General features: G+C 59.4%; 1 protein-coding gene across 2 annotated transcripts; it reads left to right on the top strand.

Annotated features, from left to right (window-relative positions):
* Nucleotides 1–862: 862 nt before the first annotated feature.
* On the top strand, nt 863–13,454 carry Capn15 (calpain 15). 2 transcript variants are annotated; one of them, XM_071605650.1, is made up of 12 exons: nt 863–1,131; nt 7,043–8,483; nt 8,920–9,128; nt 9,232–9,415; nt 9,526–9,749; nt 10,231–10,356; nt 10,435–10,606; nt 11,003–11,160; nt 11,243–11,472; nt 11,568–11,734; nt 11,806–11,984; nt 12,050–13,454. In XM_071605650.1, exons 1-12 carry the CDS (start codon nt 956–958, stop codon nt 12,225–12,227), a joined length of 3,444 nt encoding a protein of 1,147 aa, XP_071461751.1. In that variant the 5' UTR covers nt 863–955; the 3' UTR covers nt 12,228–13,454. The 2 variants fall into 2 exon arrangements, with proteins under 2 accessions (XP_071461751.1, XP_071461752.1); XM_071605651.1 differs by having other exon boundaries at nt 868–1,131; nt 10,450–10,606.
* Nucleotides 13,455–21,194: the final 7,740 nt, after the last annotated feature.

Genomic DNA, 21,194 nt, shown 5'->3' with positions numbered 1-21,194 from the left:
GCCACACAAGGCTGTTATTGATCAACCCAATCAGAAAGGCAGCCCAGATGCCCAGCTTGGACCAGGTATTCCATGTAGGTCAGCCTCAGAAGGTCCTCCTAGGGTTATTTTCAACCTCCCTTACCCAGTGGGCATAGTAAGATGGCCTCTCTCACAGTGCAGACAGTCCATCTGCGGAGGTCCCAGTGAGGCTTCCTTCTGGTCACCCCTGGGGTAAATCTCTCTGGAGGAGAGACAGAGGGCTAGCCCTGCCCTCAGCCTTGGTCAACCTTGGGTTCTTGTCTTTCTCCAGGTCTGGGGCCATGTGGGTTTGTGTGGCCAGCTGCTGCCCTTCCTCTAACTCTTGGGGCCTCCAAGTACCCTTCTCTGAGGCCTGGATCAACCCTGCCAGCTCCCACCTTTTCTTTCGGTTAGCCATCCTTGTGGTTTCTGCCCCATCACAAGACAAAGCCAGCCATGTGATCCCTTTTCTAAGGAATAGAACACTTTTGAAAACCAGAGACAAGTGATTGGGGGATTGTTGGGTTTCAGGGGCAGGGCAAGGTGACATCCTAGGACTCTAGTATGCCCTGAGCCTAGGGATGGAGGGGTACTTCAGCTCTGTAGGGTGCTAGCCTTTCGAACCTGACCTCCACCCCTTGTGGGGCCTGGCTCTGGGAGGAGCCTGTGGTATTGAATATTCAGGGTGAGGCCCAGGTCTCTGAGCCTGCCTGTCCCCACACCCAGAGCTACTTGGCATGCTGGGAAACCCTCCTAGGATCTAGGGCTTCATCTGTAAATCACACTGTTTCTTTTCTCTTTTATTCTCTCTCTGTGTTTATTTTTGTTGTGTCACTGACCAGCCGGCTACCCTGTCTCCGGCGTGGGCATTCTCCTCTCTCCATGCTCCTGTTCGTGTGCCACCGGCCAAAGGTGACCAGGCCTGGCTTTCAGCGTGGCCGCTATCAGAGGGGCCATGGGGAGCTCCGCCTCCTCCCTGGCCACTGAGACTGAGTCAGACCACGGCTTCCCCCGGGGGCCTCCATACCCAGGGCCCCCGGCAGCGGCTGACTGGTGTAGGAATGGCCCTGGGGGGCCCATCTGGGGGAGTGCCCTGGTTGCCAGGCAGCACCCACGCCCCCGGGCCCGAAGGTAAGAGGGTGGGGAAGGGCTGCCCCATAGGGATCTCAGGAAGGAGGCCTCTTTTTTTCAGGGTGTCCCTCCTTGGCAGAGGCACATGCTCAGAGATGGGGCCTCTGTCTCTCAGGTCTTGGGCACCTTGCTTCTGAAGGCCAAGGGCATCCAGGCTCTGAGTTATCTCCACCTTGGACCTAGCAGGTCTGGGACCCTCCTGGGCCAGGATGTGCTGCTGATCCCACTGTTGGGCACTTCTTTCCTGTGGCCTGCTCTTGTGAACGCTATCTGGAAGCCAGGTGCAGTGGTGCACACCTCTAAACCCAGCAACTTGGGAGGCTGAGGCAGGAAGATCACAAGTTCAAGTCTGTCCTCAGCAGTTTAGCAAGATCCTGACTCAAAATTTAAAAATAATGGCTGGGGAAGTGGCTCAGTGGTAGAATAATCTGGATTCAATCCCCAGTTACCCCCCAAAAAAGTCTCTAGACTAGCTTGGGAGGTAGAGGCTGCCAACCTGGAGGCTGGCTCACACACGAGTTCTGGCTTGCATCCCATGGACTCAGGGCTGAATCCTGCCTGTGGTGCTGCTGCTCTAGCATGGGGACACAGTGACAGGCCTACATCTGCTGCCTCCACACAGCATGTCGTTGCTGCTGGTTTGGAGATGGCCTGATGCTCACCAAACTCTTGAGGTTTGGGGCCTTGGGGTAGATATGGTGGCAGTAGCTTCATTCTCTTGGGAGCCCAGGCCTTTGATCTGAGATTACACATCCCTGTCCTTCAATCTGAGGCAACTGCAGTGCAGTACCTGGCCATGGTTCCACAGACAGCTCATTTACCTGCCTGCCATCTTGTAGGCACAGGAAGGGATGGGCCACATGGAGCTGTGGGCCGCATGTGGAGAACTGTCCTCCAGGGTTAGCTTTGGTGCAGAAGTCTGAGCTCCTGGCAGACCAGGAATCAGGGGGTGCTAGAGGGGATCAGTGAGGCTTCAGGAAAGTGTCTTGTCTAAGACTTACCCTAGTGGATGAGAGCCACTAGGGAACTTGAGGTGCTGGAGAAGACAGTGGCCACTGGTGGAAATAGCACTGCTTCTCTTGCACAAGAAGGCATTGGAGCATGTTACAGTTCCCCTTATCTGCACCACAGGTGCTGGGGAGCAGTGAGGGGATCAAACCCAGGGTCTTACTGAGCTACGTTCCCAGCCCCCTATACATATTTTAATTAACATCTGTTAATAGTGTGGTTCATTTTCAGGCAGTTTGTAGCTTTGTACAAACATCCTCACAAACCCATTTGCAGTCACCCTCATCCCTACCCCCACACTGGCCTCAGACAGCTACTGACATGCTTCCTGACAATAGGTCTGCCTTTTCCAAAAATGCAGCATGTGGCCTTGTGTCTGGCTGCTTCCCTCAGCATGATATCCTCAGGCAACACCTGGCACCAACAGTAGATTCCATTCCTTTCTTTGCTGAGCAGTAGTCTGTCATTAGTATAGCCCACCTCTTGTTTCTGCTCATGGACACTTGGGTTGTTTCCACTTGGCTTTTATGCACAATTCTGCTGTGGACATTCATGTTGAAGTTTGTGTGTGGACAAATGTTTTCCTTTTTCTTGGGCTTACAGTGAGTTTATGGAACTTTCTGAGAACCTGCTACACTACTTGCATTTCCCCATGTTAGACAGTGTTCATTGGGTCAGTCTCTTTTACTCTAACTACCTATTATGTTGTGCAGTGTTATTTCCCTGGTGGCTAATGATGTTGAGCATCTTCTTGTGTTTTCATCTGTCCACATACATCTTTGTATTCCGTGCATGTATATTCTAAAAGACATCATTAAGAGCAGAACCCCTGAGCCTGGGTGGAGGCTGGCTGCCACTACAGCTGACCTGCATTATCTGTCGCATCAGCAGGTAGCATTCTAGCAATGAGCATTGACATGCTTGCTGCATGGGTGGGATTAAGTTCATGTGTGCTGATAAAAATTCAAATTTTTGTTTTTTGAAGTTCAAGGTTTTAAAATCTGTTTTTAACGTCATACTTACAAATTTTACTTTAGCATAGTTCTTTTCATCATAGAAATTTCACACATTCAACCAGATTGTGGTGGTACAGTCCTGTAATCTCAGTGACTCAGGAGTCTAAAGCAAAAGGATCCCAAGTTCAAAGCCAGCTTCAGCAATTTAGCAAAACCCTGTCTCAAAATAAAAAGGGCTGGGTTCAACCCCAGTACCAAAAAGAGAAGTTCCACATATTCAGTAAATATCTAAGCATCACGAAGAAATATAGAGAAAAGCATTTTCTCCCCTGCCCATTTTCCAGAGGGAGAGGCCCTCTCAGCTCTTTCATGCACCCCAGGGCCAGAGTTGGAGACCTCAGGAAGGCTGTCCAGGTATGGACTCCAGGCAGCCTCAGCCATCATGCTCCCTGGGCACTGACACTGTGGTTGTCCCAGGCCCATCTTCCCTGGAACTGTCAGGAGAATGGTGGTAACCATTCAGGAAAAGCTGAAACCCCAGACTAGCACCACAGGTGTTGGCTCTGGAGTGTGCCCTTTGTACTGCCAAGGCTGTGCCCAGAGCATAGATGTGTTGCTGTGAGACTTTGGGTCTTGGCTTGAAGGATCACTCACAGTGCATGTAGATACACTCCTAACCCCTCACTCACCCTGACCACCAGACACCTCCCTTGGGGCCATTGCTCTCAGATAGCCTGTTCCCATGCACACTGCAGGGAGGCCTGGTCTTAGGCCTACTATCTGCAACAGCGAGTAGCAGCCTCCAAGGCATATCAGGAGGAAGTGCTGTTAAAGACCTGAGGAATCCATAGACCTGCTGGCTGGAGAGGGCAGTGTGGGGAAGCTGGATACAGCCGATGGTGGGAAAATAGGAGTTGACACTACACTGTGACTGCCCTACAGGACTCCTTCCAGCACACATGTGCAGGCAGCAAAGCACAGGCATGGGAGTCTGGCAGACCCTTTCCCAGCTCTGACAGGACACCAGTGGGCCAGGAAGGGCTCTGGGCAGAACTGGCAGCAGTGACAACTCCTGACACCTCTGAGAAGGTACACCTGGGCACATTGCCCTCTTGAGTAAATTCTCACAATGTCCAAAAAGGCAGGCACTGCCCCCTCAGGTAGTCCTTTGTAAGGAAAAGGAAGTCACGGACTACCTCAGCCTGGGAGAGCCTAGTGTGCAGATCTCTCTCTGCTAACTGGGTACCTGTGTCCAGTGTCTTGCCCAAGTGCTTAATTAGTGAGCAACTGGTTCAGACTTTGGCCACCTAGAGAAAAAGATAAGGAGGATGCACCCCACCCAGAAAGGGCAACCAGGCGTGGACTGTGGCCAGCCCAAGGAAGAGCGACGTGCCCTTGTCCCCCTGAGAGTGTCGGGTGGAAGCCCCCAGGGCAGAATCTACCATGAACACAGATGGAGAGCCACCAAACCAAGCCTGGTGCCTTTGGGGAATTGGCAGGGTCACTCATTAGGCTGCACAGGTGGTCAGGGGCATTTGTCTCAGTGTGGCCTGCTGGGCCAGCTGCCCCAGAAGCCCAATTCCAAAAGTCAGGTGGCTTTGACTAAGGCCCTGTGAGTGGGACACCTGTCTCATTTATCTCTTCCTGAGGAAAGCCCAGGATGTGCAGCCTCCATGTGCTCCAAGCACTCATTTCCTGGTTATGTCAGGTGGACTTTGTACCCCTCCCTTCCAGCTAGAACTGAGTGTTGGCAAGGCCCAGGGAACTGAGGGCACAACAGGTGTTCTGTGAATTTTGAAGTACCTTCTTTTTTGTGTGTGGTACTGGGGACCGAACCCAGTGGTGCTTTATCACTGAGCTACATTCCCAGCCCTTTTAATTTTTTAAATTTTGAAACAGGGTCTCACTAAGTTGCCAATGCTGGCCTGAAACTTGCAGTCCTCCTGCCGCAGCCACTCAAGTGGCTAGTTGATGCAGGCTTTTACTTATACACTTTGGTAGTATTCTGGCCTTGTCTACTGATGTTTTGTGGATTTCGGGCTTTGAGTCCTTTGTCTCCTCCCAGACCCTTCAAAATGGAGAGTAGCCTTGAGTGATGGGTAGTAGAACAAGTGAGCCAAGGAGGCTGAAGGATAGGCCCATCAGTTCTCCTGGCTGTCGTGCTGTCCCTGAATCCTTTCATGTCATGTCATGTCATGACCCATGTCATGCAGAAGTGATCAGCCCTCAAAGTCCCTGGTCCTTCAGGCCTCTCCCAGCCACAAATGAGCCACTGCTTTCTGTTCCTCCCACCTTACCCTGTTTTCATTTAAACCTTTCCAAACTGTGGACAGGACCTTCCTGACTCAGTTCATCTTCCAGGACAGCTCTGTCATGTCCTCTCAGGTACTGGTCAGACTAGCAGACACCATACCTGGATATAAGCTGGGCACTGGCTATGCTAGCCAGCTCCCAGGGGTACAGAGACTTGACCCCCACACTATTGTTTTTGAGGTTTTTCCTGCTCAAATCTATGCTGACCAGGGGCCTAGGGCCAAGACACCCTACCCTGAGAGTTGTGTGATGTCAAATGCTGCATCAGTCTGTCTTCTCTCTGGAAAATCCTCCTGAGGAGTGGGTTGTGAAGGGTCAGCCCCACACAGGTCACCACTGCCCAGCTCGGCTATGCTCCAAGTGGGTGTGCAGGTGGAGCGAGTTGTCCTTTGGTATGTGCTCTTGCATGTGTGTGCATGTTTCTGTGTATGCCTATGCTGCACTCCGTGCCTCGACCATAAGCCTTTCTCTGAAGAGGGAAAGGGACAGGTTTCTTCTCTCCAGGAAATCTTTCTGGCGTTTATGAGCATAGAATCCCAGGTCAAAATGGACTGCCTGGCCTGGGCTCTGAACCCAGCCAAGTGCACCCTATCTACCCCAGGGTTCTATGGAGCCCCTTCTGTTCACTTGGGCCCTGCACTCTACACTGTGGACAGTGTACAAGGGCAACCAAGTGCCTCTGCCATGTGAATCCAGTCACGCTTCCACCTACCTTTCTTGCAGGGTCTCTGCCTGCACAGAGAATCTGCTTTGGAGTCCTCTGGGTTCTGGGAAACAATTGTGTTGCTAGGGGAGAATTTTTTCCCCCCGTAAAGAGGCGAGTTTTCATTCTTCCTAAATCAAAAGGGTTAGAAGCCCAAGCTTCGTGCCTCATGCCTGTGCCTCACTATAAAGAATAATTGATTTTCCTGCAGGCAGAGCAGCTACAGTCAGTTTAAGAGATATTGTGTAGTATGGAGACCCCCCTCACCCTGGCTTAGCCCCACGGGCCCCACCCTACCCCCAATCCTAGACCCGGTGAGGCCCTGGAGGAGTCGTAGTACATCCCTCCTACCTTGCCTTGGGCCCCAGTGCCTCCCCTTCCATCCAGGAGTAGCAGGGACTTTGCCTGGGGAGCAAACAGTGAGGCCAGGGGCCCAGGAACCCTCCTAGCACAGGTAGCTGCATTCAGGGCTGTAGGCAGCCTCCCTCTGGGTGCTAAGCTCAGCCTCTGGTTCCAGCGCCTGGCGGGAGGGAGTGCCCTGTCCTCAGAACAGTGCTAGGTACAGGCCTCTCTGTCTACCTCTGGGCAGGCCCACATAGCGTCTGTCCTGCAGCCTCAGCTGTGCTTGAGCAGCCCTCTCGGGCAGACTTCATGCAATACCCCCATAACTATCACTGCCTAGCTAACAGAAGGGAGGGCCAGAGGTTGTAGACCCTCTGTCTCTGTCCATAGCTCCCCTGCACCCCTGAGCTCTGGGCACTGCACAGCCTAACCCCACATTGACCACACCAGGTTACCAGTTCTGCAGTCACAGGCAGGTGCCTCCCCCAGGACCATTTGCCCTCCCTGGGAGGGTGGTGTCCTACCATCTATAGGACATCATGATCACGGACCCCACAGGAGCTTCCCTGACCAGGGCCTTTCCTTGCAGCCATACACACTCGCCTGGGTCTATGGCCGCGGTTGGGGAGTGGTCCTGTGCGCGCTGCACCTTCCTGAACCCTGCTGGCCAGCGCCAGTGCTCCATCTGTGAGGCCCCTCGGCACAAGCCTGACCTGGACCAGATCCTGCGGCTCAGCGTAGAGGAACAGAAGTGGCCCTGTGCCCGCTGCACATTCCGGAACTTCCTGGGCAAGGAGGCCTGCGAGGTGTGTGGCTTCACCCCAGAGCCTGTGCCTGGAGCATCCTTGCTGCCCATCATCAATGGGATCCTGCCCAAACCACCCACCATCCTGGTGGAGCCAAAAGGCAGCTGCAAGGAGGAGACAGGCTCTGTGCGGACAGCAGGGATAGTGGCCCCAGAGCCAGCTGGAAGATGCACTGAGGAGAAGGAGCAAGAAGATGAGGAGGAGGGGGCAGAGCCCGGAAGTGGATGGGCCTGCCAACGCTGCACATTGCACAACACACCCGTGGCCAGCTCCTGCTCTGCCTGTGGGGGCCCCCGGAAACTGTCACTGCCCAGGATCCCCCCGGAAGCCCTGGTGGTACCCGAGGTTGTGGCCCCCGCAGGCTTCCATGTAGTACCTGCCCCACCCCAGCCAGTGCTCCCTGGGGAAGGTGCTGAGGCTGACACTCCCTCCACCAGCCAAGGCCCAGCCTCTGCTGACCAGGAGGCTCCCAGGGTACCTCCTTTCAGCCCCTTCTCACCCACCCTGCAGAACAACCCTGTGCCGCGAAGCCGCCGAGAAGTCCCCCCCCAGCTTCAGCCACCTGTGCCTGAGGCTGCTCAGCCCTCTTCCTCCACTGGTTCCAAAGGGCCCCCCCAGGGCCCAGGCCGGGCCACGGCTGCTGGGGCCTCACGCCTGGCAGAGCTGCTTTCAGGCCAGCGGCTAAGTGTGCTGGAGGAGGAGGTGGCCCCAGGGACCATCCTTGCCCGCTGTGAGGCCTGCAGCCCCTCCCCAGGCAGTGATGTCATTGATCTAGCTGGGGACACTGTGCGCTACACACCCGCCAGTCCCTCCAGCCCCGACTTCACCACCTGGTCGTGTGCCAAATGCACACTCAGGAACCCCACAGCTGCCCCCAGGTGCACAGTATGTGGCTGCTCTAAGCTTCATGGCTTCCAGGAGCACAGTGAACCCCCCATCCACTGTCCAGACTGTGGGACTGACAGACCTGGCCCCTCTGCCCACAAGGCCACCAGTCTTCTCTCTGAGCGTCCAGGCCAGTGGGCCTGCCCTGCCTGTACCTTGCTCAACGCACCCCGGGCCAAGCACTGTGCAGCCTGCCACACACCCCAGCTCCTGGTAACCCGGCGCAGGGCTGTGGCGCCCTTAAAGCGTAGAGAGAGTATGCATGTGGAGAAGCGGCGGCAGACAGATGAGGGCGAGGCCAAGGCTCTCTGGGAGGACATCGTGGCCTTCTGCCGGGAGGTGAGAGGCCTCTTCCCCACCTGCTGACTGCTGCTCCAAGCCCCTTCATGCATGTAAGCCCACAGAAAGGTAGGGTGCAGGCAGGGCTTCTCCAGGCAACATGGAAACCCCACTGAAACTGGAGGTCAGGACACCCTTGTGCTCTCAGAGGCTGATCCCGAGGTAGCATCCTCTTACCTCTAAAGGTGGCTGAAAGAACAGCTTCCCTCCCTGTGCTCACATGTGTTGTGACCTGCCTGTCACCATCCTGTGGTATCTAGCTCATTTGCCACATTCCCCAATGCCCACTCAGGTCAGGGTTCTGAGCACTGAAGTCTGGGCTGCACATAGACCCCATGCCATTGCTCTGGGGCTCTGCTGGGAGGGCAGGTTTTGCTTCTGAAAGGTGAAGTGAGGCTACCCTGCCTGGCCTGATGTCCAGCCATGGTCCCTACAGAACAAGGTGAACTTTGTGGATGATAGCTTCCCCCCAGGGCCCGCATCTGTGGGCTTCCCTGTGGGCGACAGCGTCCAGCAGCGTGTGAAGCAGTGGCTGCGGCCCCATGAGATCAACTGCTCCGTCTTCAGGGACCACAGCACTGCATGGTCTGTCTTCCACACGCTCCGGCCCTCAGACATCCTGCAGGGGCTGCTTGGGAACTGCTGGTGAGGCTCTGGGCTCCTGGCAAGGGCCCACAGGCCCAAGGGAGGATGGTGAGGCTGTTGGTCCAGCTATGGTCACTTAGTGAAGCTGCCTAACTCCACACAGGTTCCTGAGTGCCCTGGCAGTGCTGGCTGAACGGCCTGACCTGGTCGAACGGGTGATGGTCACCCGCAGCCTGTGCGCAGAGGGCGCCTACCAGGTGCGGCTGTGCAAGGATGGCACGTGGACCACAGTGCTGGTGGATGACATGCTGCCCTGTGACGAGGCCGGCTTCCTTCTCTTCTCGCAGGTGGGCAATAGGCAGGGGTGTGAGGCTGGCTTCCTCCTCTCCTTGCAAGTGGGCAATGGGCCTGTGGGGGGTGGGCTGAGGCAGGCCTTGTGACTCCAGCCCCTCCCCAGGCGCAGCGGAAGCAGCTGTGGGTGGCCCTCATCGAGAAGGCGCTGGCCAAGCTGCATGGCTCCTACTTTGCCCTCCAGGCAGGGCGCGCCATCGAAGGCCTGGCCACACTCACCGGCGCCCCCTGCGAGAGCCTGGCGCTGCAGGTCAGCTCCACTAACCCCCGCGAGGAACCCGTTGACACTGACCTCATCTGGGCCAAAATGCTGAGTTCTAAGGAGGCTGGGTAAGAGGGGCGGGTGCTGCCATGGCCTGCGGCGTTGGGCGGAGAGGCGAGGCGAACGGTGGGAGAAGCGGGGGGCAGCACCCTCTGAGCTGCACCTGCGACTCACACGGTGCTCCAACGCAGGCTGGCCATGGTCTGGAGGCCTGGCCAGGATCTGCCCCAGGTGGGGCTGGGGCTGTGGGAAGAGCCCAGTGGCCATCGCCTCCTGCATGGAGCCAGGGGTGGGGTGCTAGCCCACAGGGTGCCCGTGGGAGGTATTCAAGACCTGCACTGCCCTGGTCAATGTGTGATCCCTAAGCCAGCCCCATGTTTCCTCATGGTCCCCACCTGCCCCAGCTCAGGCAAGGTGGAGGGCTAAGTCAAAACTTCCTGGGCATGTCCTATGTGGTTCCTGGGGACCCATGTGCCCCAAAGGCAGGGAGGAGCCCCTTCCCACCACCCCTGCCCATCCCAGTTAACAAGAGCCATTCTGCCCACACAGGTTCCTCATGGGTGCCTCCTGTGGTGGGGGCAACATGAAGGTAGATGATGCTGCCTATGAGAGCCTGGGCCTGCGCCCCCGCCACGCCTACTCTATCCTGGACGTCCGTGATGTCCAGGGCTCAAGGTAGGGCCTGGCTGGCTGTGGGCAGCCACATATGTGGACATGGGTGGGAGCTATAGAGGTGTAGGCATAGCCCCTCAGCCCTGTGATCCTCAGGCTCCTACGACTGCGGAACCCCTGGGGCCGTTTCTCCTGGAATGGCAGCTGGTCAGACGAGTGGCCACACTGGCCTGGGCACCTGCGGGGCGAGCTTATGCCACGTGGCAGCAGTGAGGGTGTGTTCTGGATGGAGTACAGCGACTTCATCAGGTACCTGGGCTGCCTGCCTGTCCTTTGGCTACAAGCACAGCCAGCTCTCCTGCTATCTTGGGCAGGCAGCAGCTCATCTGTGTCCTGGCCTTTGTGGGGGCTCTGAGCCACACCTCTGGACAGACCTGGGATCCAGGTCAGTAGGGCTCATGTTCTGAGCCATCCTGTCCAAGCATAGCAGCCAGGACAAGTGCTTCCTTACTGGAAGGACTTTTCTGATCAGTGGCACTGGATGCTGGTCTAAGAGATGCTAAGGGCTCGGGGGTAGGGTGGGGGCGGTCATGCCGCTGGAAGGCAGTGCTGGGAGCCTGTGGGTAGTTGCTGGGAAGTGGATACCGCATCCAGGTGCTGGGCATGGGGCTGCACTCTGCTCAGAAGCCTGTTCTTGCCACCCAGGTACTTCGATTCTGTGGACATCTGCAAGGTGCACTCAGACTGGCAGGAGGCGCGGGTGCAGGGCTGCTTCCCCAGCTCAGCCAGCGGGCCAGTGGGCGTGACGGCACTCACGGTGCTAGAGCGAGCCTCGCTGGAGTTCGCCCTTTTCCAGGAGGGCAGCAGGTGGGCAGCAGGCAGGGGGCTCTGTCAGGATGGGTCCACGGCCGCACTGCACAAGGCCCCAGCTTGCCGTCTGCCACCATAGGCGTTCGGACGTGGGGGACAGCCACCTCCTGGATCTGTGCATCCTGGTGTTCCGGGCCACCTTCGGCAGTGGTGGCCGCCTAAGCCTGGGCCGCCTCCTGGCCCACAGCAAGAGAGCAGTCAAGAAGTTTGTGAACTGTGACGTCATGCTGGAGCCCGGAGAGTACGCAGTGGTGTGCTGTGCCTTCAACCACTGGAGTCCCACTCCACCAGGGCCCCCCACCATGCAGGGTAATGGTTCCCCTAGACCCTAGGCCCCTCCCTCAGAGGCCAAAGGCCCACCCTGCAGGAAGGCCGCCAGCTCCCTCACACATGCCCCCCCACAGCCTCCAGCCCCTCTACAGGGGTTCCGCGAGGTACCCCTGAGCCTCCTGGCCACGTGCTTGCGGTGTACAGCTCGAGGCTAGTCATGGTGGAGCCAGTAGAAGCGCAGCCCACCACTCTGGCGGACGCCATCATCCTGCTCACTGAGAGCCGGGGAGAGCGGCACGAGGTAGGTGAGGTCCCTGTGTGGTGGAGGGAGGCCTGTGGCAGGGGGCAGCTGCCCATGTTGGCTATGTGCAGGGCCGCGAGGGCATGACCTGCTACTACCTTACACATGGCTGGGCGGGGCTCATCGTGGTGGTGGAGAACCGGCACCCCAAGGCCTACCTGCACGTGCAGTGCGACTGCTCCGACAGCTTCAACGTGGTGTCCACGCGCGGCAGCCTGCGCACCCAGGACAGCGTGCCACCCCTGCACAGGTGGGAACCCCCGGCCCCACCCCACCCCCAGGCCCCCACTGGTCCTCACTAGCCCTCTCCCCCAGGCAGGTCCTGGTGATCCTGTCCCAGCTGGAAGGCAATGCAGGCTTCTCCATTACTCACCGCCTGGCACACCGCAAGGCAGCCCAGGCCTTCCTCAGCGACTGGACAGCCTCCAGGGGCACCCACAGCCCCCCACTCACACCTGAAGTTGCTGGCCTACATGGGCCCCGGCCGCTGTGACTGCTGCGTCCTGGGGCAAGGGCTGTGTGTGGACTGCCCACTGCCTCTCACACGCACTTTATGAGGGAGACCCCAACGGAGGACGCTTGAACCAGAATCTCAGGACCCCACCTAGGGAGCCACCAGCCTCAGGGCGCAGCTTCCCTTGGGCCCCCCACCCCTGCCCTGTCCCTCCTCTCCCCTCCCAGCCCCTCAGTCCCCAGGCCAGGCCTCCCAGCTGCCAAGCAGAATACCTCGAACTGGACAGGCTGCTTACTGGCCACTCTGACCTGCCACCTGGGGACAATTTCAGGTGGCCAGGGCCAAAATGGGGGCTGCCCCTTCACAGTGAGTGTGGGGTCTCCTACCAGGGAGAGGCAACCAAGAGCTCTGTTCACAAAACCAAATCTGGGGTCAGGAGCCAAGACCCCATGGAGAGTCGGGACCACCCCCCCTGTGGGGCTCAAGGTCTGCAGCTTCCCCTCTCAGTTTGCCCTAAGAGCCAGCCAGCCTCCTTGCCTCAAGGAGGCAAGCAGGGGTCCCTGGAGCCCTGGCATTTGAGTAATGCACCTCAGCAGGCAGGTGCCTGGTGGCCACAGGCCAGGGCTCAGGGTCAGAGGGGTCCCTGTCTAGCTGCCCCTCCTGCGACACTATGCAATTCCTGGAGCACCTACCAGGATCGAAGCCATGACGGGCAGTGGGTCGGGGCGCTGGGCCAGCCCTGCTGTCTGGCGAAGTGTTCTGTCCTCAGCATCCTGACCATGGCCAGGTAGCCAGGGTCCAGCACCCTGCACCAGTCCCATCCCATGGCCTCAGCCCAGCCCATCATGGGCACAACAGGGCATAGATGCTGCCCATTAGAAGCCCGGGAGCTGAGCTGCCTACCTGTCCAGCATCCCCCCAGCTGTGTATTGAGGCCAGAGTTCTTGTCTGCTGCAGGGACACGAGTCCAGCTCCCTGGGTCCCCTGCTCGGCCACCACTGTCCTGCAGCTCCCGGGCAGCAGGCAGCCAGCCTGCCCACGGCTCTCGCATCCCACGGGGGTCGTGGGTTTTTACACCTAGAGAAACATTCCCCCTTCCCCAGGCCTCCTTTCCTCTGAGCTGTGAATGTTTTTAACCCTGTAAATACGGTCAGCTCTTTGGACACGCAGGCTGTTTTACCAGCTGTCAGTCCCTCCCTGTCCAAGGCTCCACAGGCGGTTCCCACTCAGGCTCCAAGGACCAAATAAAATCATTTTGTTTTGTAAGGGAGCCTAATGTCTGTCGCCACCCTCCTGGGGTCCAGGCCCTGCAGGAAGCACAGGCTGTTCCCAGCTGGTAGGTGGGGTCTCTGCTGGTGGAGCCCTGCTGAGGGGCAGTAGGGCTTGTGCCATGAATGCTCATTGCTGCCCAAGGTCAGCCTCATGTGAGCCTCTGAGGGGTGGGGCAGCCAGGAAGATGCTCTGCAGGAAGGACCAGGTATCCAGGTAGGCAGGAGCTGCAGCCAGACCCTGCAACCTCAGCCAGACGGGAGGGTCCATGTGAGTGGGTTCCTGCTGTGTTCAGGGCCCTGTCTGAACCCATCAGTCACCAGGCAGGAGCAGATGGAGCAAGGGGGGCAGAGTGGGACAGCAGCTCCTGCCCTGCAGTTGCTTCCACGTCCCTTCCTGGCCTCCTGGTGTCACAGGTGATGCTGAGCCACTCAGCCTGTCTCTGGCCAGCAGCCCAGGTCCCTTTTGGGGCTGGAGGACACCCCCTGGGCAGAGCGGGGGCTGGGAGTGTGCGACCAGAGCGCTGTGTGTAAGAGGCCTGTCATAGGCCAGCCCATCGAATGTGAAAGCAATTAAAGCCACCAGCAGTGTTCGCTCCGGGCGGGCCTCAGGCGGCGGGGCAGCTGCCACAGCACATCTCACCTCACGCCCACAGGCCGCCTGGCCCCTCGCGTCTGCGCACCAGGCTGGACCTCTTGTGGGTGGGGGCCGGGTCTAGCTCACCTGTGTATCTAGCCAGAGCTGCCTCTGTCCACCCCTGAGATCCCTGGGCAACCTAGGACCCTGGCTCCTTCCAAGGCCCCTTTCATATGCCCTACCTGGCACCCACCTTCCTTTCCTCTGGCCTCTGCATTCTCCAGCCCCAAGACAGTCCAGGAGGGAGGTCCAAGTTGGGAGATAACTGCCAGGGCCGGGCAGGGTGTCCCCGACAGGCCAGCAGCAGCACACCCTCCCCCTCTGACCCAGCTGATACCCTCCCCTCCCTTTGGATCCCAGCAGGCAGGGGATATGAACCTAAGGTGTCCATAAAGGAGGTGGGGGCACTAGCAGGCAAGACCCTTAGGCCAGCATTGGGCAGGAGGCAGGAAGGGGATCTTGATGCAAGTTGAGGCAGAGTCCTGGAGGAGGAGGAGGAGGTTCTGTGTGGAGAGCAGGTGGGGAGTGGCTGGGCCAATCCAAGGAGTGGGTCTCAAAACACTGTCCCATCAGTGGGCTGGACTGGGCAGTTCGGCCATCTCTAGAGTGCACCTGGTACCTGAGCCAGCCTGTAGACAGCAGGGTGGACTGGCCCTAGAGGGGTTCACAAAGCCCAAGTGAGGAGCAGACAGGACTAGCTGCTAAGGCAGGGAGTGGATGCCAGGGGTCTTAGGGGCCCTGCCTGGCGGTCTCCACCCCAGGGTCTTCCAGCCCTCTCCCCCTCCACTCTGCCCCTCATCCCCTCCCCACATCTCTACCCTTCCCCACCTTGCTCCCCGACTTCCTGACCACTTGGCCCTGTGCCCCAGCCCTCTCCTAGCCCTCACTGTTGGCGCAGCATGCTGCAGCAGCCTTCCTGGGCAGCGGGTTCTCACTGGTGAGGCCTCCCTGTCAGAAGCATTTAGTGTACAAATTAGTCGCAGCCTCCCTGCCTCCCTGCTCTGGGCGCTGGGCTGACAGAGCTGCAGCTTGGGGCCCTCTCCTGCCTGCCCAGGGCATACACTGCCAGGTGTGGACCCCTGGCCACTGCCCACATTCAAACAGGAAGGCCCATCCCCTGGGCAGCCAGGGCTCTCCTTGGGGCCCTTGACTTTGAGCTGGACAGTCATGCCTTCTGGGAAAGCTATGGGAATCCAAGCCTAGGGCCCACTACCTGCATTGTCCCAAGGAAAGCTGAGTCCCGAAGTTGAGGGTAGCTCTGCCTAGATCTGGGTCTAGCTTGCAGGCCCCCACTGCCCCACCCGACAGCCGGCCTGCCACTCAGGCGGGGAAAATCATCTGTGACAAGTCCAGGAAGGCTGGCCCTGGGGGCCGCAGAGCAACACGCTCAGCCTCTCTTCCCAGCATATGGCTGCTGTCGGCCCCAGGCACTGCTCAGCCAGTGCCAGGCTCAGAGACCGGGTGGGGGCATGGGCAACCCGGGTCTCTCGTTCTACCCGCCTTGCCGGCTGCGCCCTCATGAACCAAGAGGCCCCTGCCCCAGCAGGAATGCTCCCCTGACAGGGAGCTCACTCCCACAACAGCACATAGCACCTGCTTCTCACCCTCTCAAGGGCTTCCAAGAGTGCCATTTGTCCAGGAGGGAAGCAGTCGGATCCCGGGATGCCCCAACCCCAGGAACCACATTCTTGCCCAGCCCTCGTGAGCCCAGGCTCTCCCTGCCCACTCAACTTCCCTGCCCTGTTCCTCCCCTCATGAACCTCCCTCAGGTCCCCAGTCTCCTCAGGGTCTTCAGCCTTAGTCCTGGGCAGGACCCTCAGAAAATACGGCCCTCAGTCCAGCCCTGGACGTGCCCCAGCCTGAAGTCCCTAGGACCACATCAAGGAAGGTGAAGCCCAAGGATGCCTGTGCCCTCCAGCCAGTGCTCCTCAGTGAGTGGGCAGGCATGAGCTGTGGCCAAACATCCTGTGTGGCTCTGACCACCCCAGAAAGACCCAGGGCTCCTGCCACTGCACAGACAGTCCCACTGTGGGCTTCAGGGCTGGCCTGGGGGCTCTATCCCATCCTTGTGTCTCTTGGACAGGTGCTGGGTGGCCCAGCCACACACCTGTCCTGGCTAGGGGTGTGACACTGAGGGGATGGGACAGGTCTTCCCCCAGGCACTGAGTGGCCACAGACCCCAATTGGCCTGATAAGCCCAGCACACAAGCCCCCCACACAGTCAGTTCTGGCAGAAATGAAGGTGACAGGCTGGCAGCCGTGGTAGACTGGACAGAGAAGGTTAATGGCTGAGGAGGGGCAGCCTGCACCAGCACCCAGGAACCAGGCCCCTGTCCAGAATCCCACTGGAGCCAGACTGAGTCTCCACCTCTTCTGCAGAGAGGACTAAGGCCCAGGGAGTGTGGGCGGGGGTCCACTGGCTCTGAGCCACAGGGGAGTCCAGTCCCTGTTTCAGGAGGCAAGGGCCACCTCCCAGAGCCCAAGGTTTTCCCCTGGGGGAAGGGTTGTCTCAGCAGGGAGTCATGACCTAGAAGGAAAGGGAGGAGCCACCATGTGGCATTGGATGTGCTTCAGAGCCCCTGGGGCAGAGGACAGGAGACAGCCATCCATGCCCAGCCCCAGACTTCTCAAGCAAACCCAGGGCTTGCCCCAGAGTGCAACCAGGGTGTGCCTTTCCCTCTCAGGGTTTGTCCCTCCTCTTCTCTCCCATCAGGTAGGGGAAGGGGCTCCACTGCTGGGCAGAGTGGGCCCCTCCTGCTACCTCCTGCTTTTCTGACCCTGTCCTGGCCTCCTCCCCCCTCTGGGGCTATCTAGTCACCTGAGCTTCACATGGCTTTGCTCCTACATGACAAGACCAAGCTCCCTCTGACCAGGACTCCCCAAGACTGACTCCCTAAGATAGGTTCCCCAAGGCGAGCTCCCCAAGACGGGCTCCATAAGACAGGCTCTCCATGATGAGGCTCCCCAAAACAGGCTCTCTAGGGCTCTCCATGACATATTCCCTAGACAGACTCCCTAACACCAGAGCTCCCCACAACCAGGCTCTCCAAGACCAGACTCCCTAAGACCACAGATCCCCAAGATCACAGCTCTCTAAGACCAGGGCTTCCCTGGATGATGGCCACAGCCTCCAGCCAGCCCATCCCCTGTGCTGTCAGAAATAGCTTCTCCCAGACCCTCAGAACGGTCAGCCTGAGGCTGGCCAGTGAGGACTAGAGAGAACACAGCTGTCCCTGGGACCCCTCACTCCCACTGTCTCAGAGTGACTTTGGCCTCTCTGGTCAATGCTCATAACAAGGGACGGTATCCTGGCCCCCACTCTCCACAGGGCTGCTGGCAAGATGGCAGCCCAAGCTGTCTCCCAGCCTGGGGCCACCTGCACGGTCAGCTGGTCAGCTGGGCCAGGCCAGTCAGGGAGAGAAGGATGGCATGCTGTTCTGGCCACAGCACCCCTCCCATCCCCCAGCCCTTCTGGGGTGTCCCTCAGGAGTGGGCTAGTGTCAGAAAGGTAACATGGGGGCAGGAGGAAGGTTTTGCCCATCCCCCAAAACCATGGGGCCCTGATCCTTGGTCAGCAGAGGGATCCTGCCATCACCCCACTGCACAAACTGGCTGGTCACGGAACCAGGTGATGCTAGGCTTCTGTGTCCAGTGCTCCTCTCTGGCTACCCCATCAAAAAGGCAACACCAGAAGCCACTTGAGGGTCCTCTTCTTCCCCCCAGGACTTCTGCTCCCCTGACCTAGGCTAGGGAGGCCCCAGGAATCAGTAGCTGAGCCTGCAGGAAGCCTTGGTGTACAGGGGTCAAGTGGCTCTCTGCCTCCACAGAGCAGGCAGTGACTACTCCTCTGGCTGGAGTCACTATGCCGAAAATTGCCACACAACTCTGGGTCAGGAGTCTTCTGAGAATCATAGGCAGACTCCTGGAAGGAAATCATCTGGCTCTGCCCAGCTGCATCTCTGTCCACTTCTAGGTGGAGTGGATGGATCAGGTGAATTTCTGCCGGGACCGGCTGAGAAGTGGGACCCTGGAATGTTCAGTTTTGACAGCTGCAGAACAGCTCTGGCCATGAGGACACTGGGGGAGAGTGTTGCCCGGATTCATGGTGTGCTGGGTGAACACCCAGGGCCTTGAGGTCCCCTCACCATTGCACAGGTTCTCCCAGGAGTGTGGCTAGTGAGAAGAGGTCTTTGAAACAGCAGGCGAATGCAGCCCTGGGGCACCTCCCAGGGAGGGGGGAATGAGGACAGAGCACGGCGCTGGACCCAGATAGGTGTCAGCGCGAGGTGACCAGCCTGAGGCAGTGGCGGCTGTGGGCCAGGCGTGGGGAGCACACCCATTTCGCCTCCGGTTTGGAGTAAAGGATCCGTAGAGGCGAAAGGGCCCAAGGAAAGCTGCAAGGGCGCGCTGGCTCCACTTCTTCAGCTCTAGGCGCGGTCCCTCCCGGCTGGCTCTGGGGGGCACCCTGTCCTGGGGCACAGCCCGCAGCCCCAGCCTGGGTGGCCAGGCGGCTGTCAGGGGCCACAGCCTTGACGGATGAGCGCTGACGCCCCCTCACGCCGCTGCCGGGACCCGGGAGACTTGGCCGCCTCCGCGCACCCCCGCGGCAGCCTGCAGGCGACGGGGGCGGGGACGGTGCCAGGCGCCCCTCACTCGCCGCGCACCTGCGCGCCACTCGGGCTCGGCTGCACCGCGGCGTGTCGGGCGCTGTTCCATCCCGAGCCGTCCGGTGAGGCCGGTGAGTGCGCCAAGGCGATGAGGGAGGAGGTGGGGCGGGCGTCCTGGGCTGGGGCCGTTCCGCCTCCCGCGCCCCAGCCCTGTCGGAGGTCGCTGCGCCCGGAGCCCGCGCCGTGGCGCACGCGCGCGCTTCGCCGCCAACTTCGGTGGGCGCGAGGCGGCGTCGGGGGGACGCGGGCAGAGGCGGCGGTGGCTCCAGGGTCGCTGCCGAGTAAGGGCCGCTTCCCGCGCCCGGCCTCAGTTTCCCTGAGGCGTCCGCGGGCGCGGGCGGGAAGTTCGCCTCTCCGCGCAGCCTGGCGCAGACTTGGCGGGCGCCGCAAGCTCGGCTCGGCTGGCGGACGCGGGTAAGGCAGGCGGCGCTTCCCGCGAAGTTGGGGCGCCGGGCGGGCGGGCCGGGCAGGGCGCGGGGCGCAGAAAGCAGCAGCGCGGCTCCCCCAGCTCCCCACTGCCACTGCGTTTGGGGTCCAGGCTCTGCCAGGGGCCACCTTGGCGCCGCCGCAGCGGGGAGTCGGGGGAAGGGTGTGGGGTCCCAACCAGCTGCGCTTCAGCCAGGGGAAGACTGGGTTCGGCTCCCTCGTTAGCCCATGGGTGGCGCACCCAGAGTCCCGAGTGGTCAAGGAGATCGGCGGGCTGTGACCTGGTGGCTGCCCAGTACCCCCTTCAGCGGGTTCTCCCCCAGAAGGGGATGCTTCCAAGTGTCTGTGAGCTTGCACCTGGGCACAGGTTGGGATGTGCTGTGTGGAGGTGAGTGTTTTCCTGTTGTACCGGTGTGGGGGTGTCCTCCCTCCATGCATCCGTGCTGGGTGGGTCCCAGATGTCCTCTGGGTCCTCATGGGTCAACAGCTGATAAGATGGCTTCCAGAAGAGCCCCCCCTCTTGTGCCTGATCTGGAGGGACGCACAGGAGGAACCCCCATTGAGTCCAGGGGCCCAGGAGGAGCCCCAAATCCGGGCTGGGAGGTGGAGTAGGAGGCAGCACCAGTTGGCACAGCTGTGTGGCTCCCAGGGCTGGGTGATCGATGGCCCCAGCACAGCCGCCTCTGTCGCCTGAGCACTCCTATCTGTCATCTACATCTCGTGGGGTGGGGGACCAGGCAGGGAGAAGGGGCTGCTTTGTACCCACCAAGTCCAAGCTGGGTCTGCAGCCCCTTCCTGGGCCAGCTGCCTCCTTCCAAACTTGCAGCTCTTCTAAGCCTTTGCTGGCCCACACTCCACACCCAGGTTTGGCGATGCTGCCCTGTGGGGCCCCAAACATTTGGAAAGATAGCCCTCCCCACCCCCTGGCCATTCCTCTAATAGAGATGCCCACCTGGTGTTTGGTGGCCACAAGGGTAACTGCAGTGGGTAAAGCATAAACACCATCAGGAAGGAAGGCTGTGTCCAGCAACTGCCCAGCTATCCCCAGTCCTTCCCTGGCCATTGTGAGGCACAGTGTGTCCACACTTGTGGTTTTGTAACCGTGTGTGAGTCCCTACAGTATCTGCCTGTGTACTTGGGTGTGTGTGTACACATATGCCCTAACTCTGCTCTGGTGTACGAGTAGCCATGTCCACCGAGTAGGGTAGGGCTGTGTGTGTGTGCCAGGCTCTCTGCACATGGAGGCCTCCTGTGCAGAATCGGCTTGCCATGCAGAGGTTATTCCTGCAGGGGCTGAACAAGGGCTTCTGCAACCCTGTACACGACACACACACCCAAAGCCTGTGTGTACACACACACCATGCACCTCGCCCAGGCACAAGTGCTGGGGCAGTGGGCAGCCCAGGTGGCAGCCCAGATGGAGTGTGGAGCAGTTTCCAAGCCAGCCTGTGTTGTGGGGCGTGGGGAGAAGAGGGTCTTGGCTGAGCAGGGCCACTGCAGGCTTGGTCATTGACCTGCCTGAAGCCTCCCAGATGGAGCTGGGCCGAGCAGGTGGCTGTGCTGAGGGGCCATACTGTGAAGTTCACTCCCCCAGCCTGGGTTGGCCCCACGTGAGGCTGACTCCCCTCAGACATTTCCCGTGCCCACCTGACACAATGGTGGAGCATCTCAGGCGTGTAGGCACACACGCAGTGTTAACCAGACACTTGCGCCTCTGCTAGTACTGGGCATGAAGCCCAAGGGCACTCTACCACTGAGCTGCTCCCCAGCCTTTTTTTATTTTTTATTTTGAGACAGGGTCTTGCTAAGTGGCCCAGGCGGGCCTGGAACTTGCGACCCTCCTGCCTCAGACTCCTGACTTGCTGGGATCACACAGGTGTGCACCACTGTGCTCAGCTGCCTTTGCTACTTTCTGTCTCAGTGGTCTTCACCTTGGCCTCTGACTCCACAGAGGCAGATGGCTCAATAGGGGCTGGGTCTCTGGAGGAGCAATGGTCACATTTGGCTT

Source organism: Marmota flaviventris, chromosome 19 (assembly GCF_047511675.1).
Source record: "Marmota flaviventris isolate mMarFla1 chromosome 19, mMarFla1.hap1, whole genome shotgun sequence".
Classification (NCBI taxonomy): Eukaryota; Metazoa; Chordata; class Mammalia; order Rodentia; family Sciuridae; genus Marmota; species Marmota flaviventris.
Note: the sequence above shows the minus strand (reverse complement) of the source record. Positions and strands in the feature narration are given on the sequence as shown.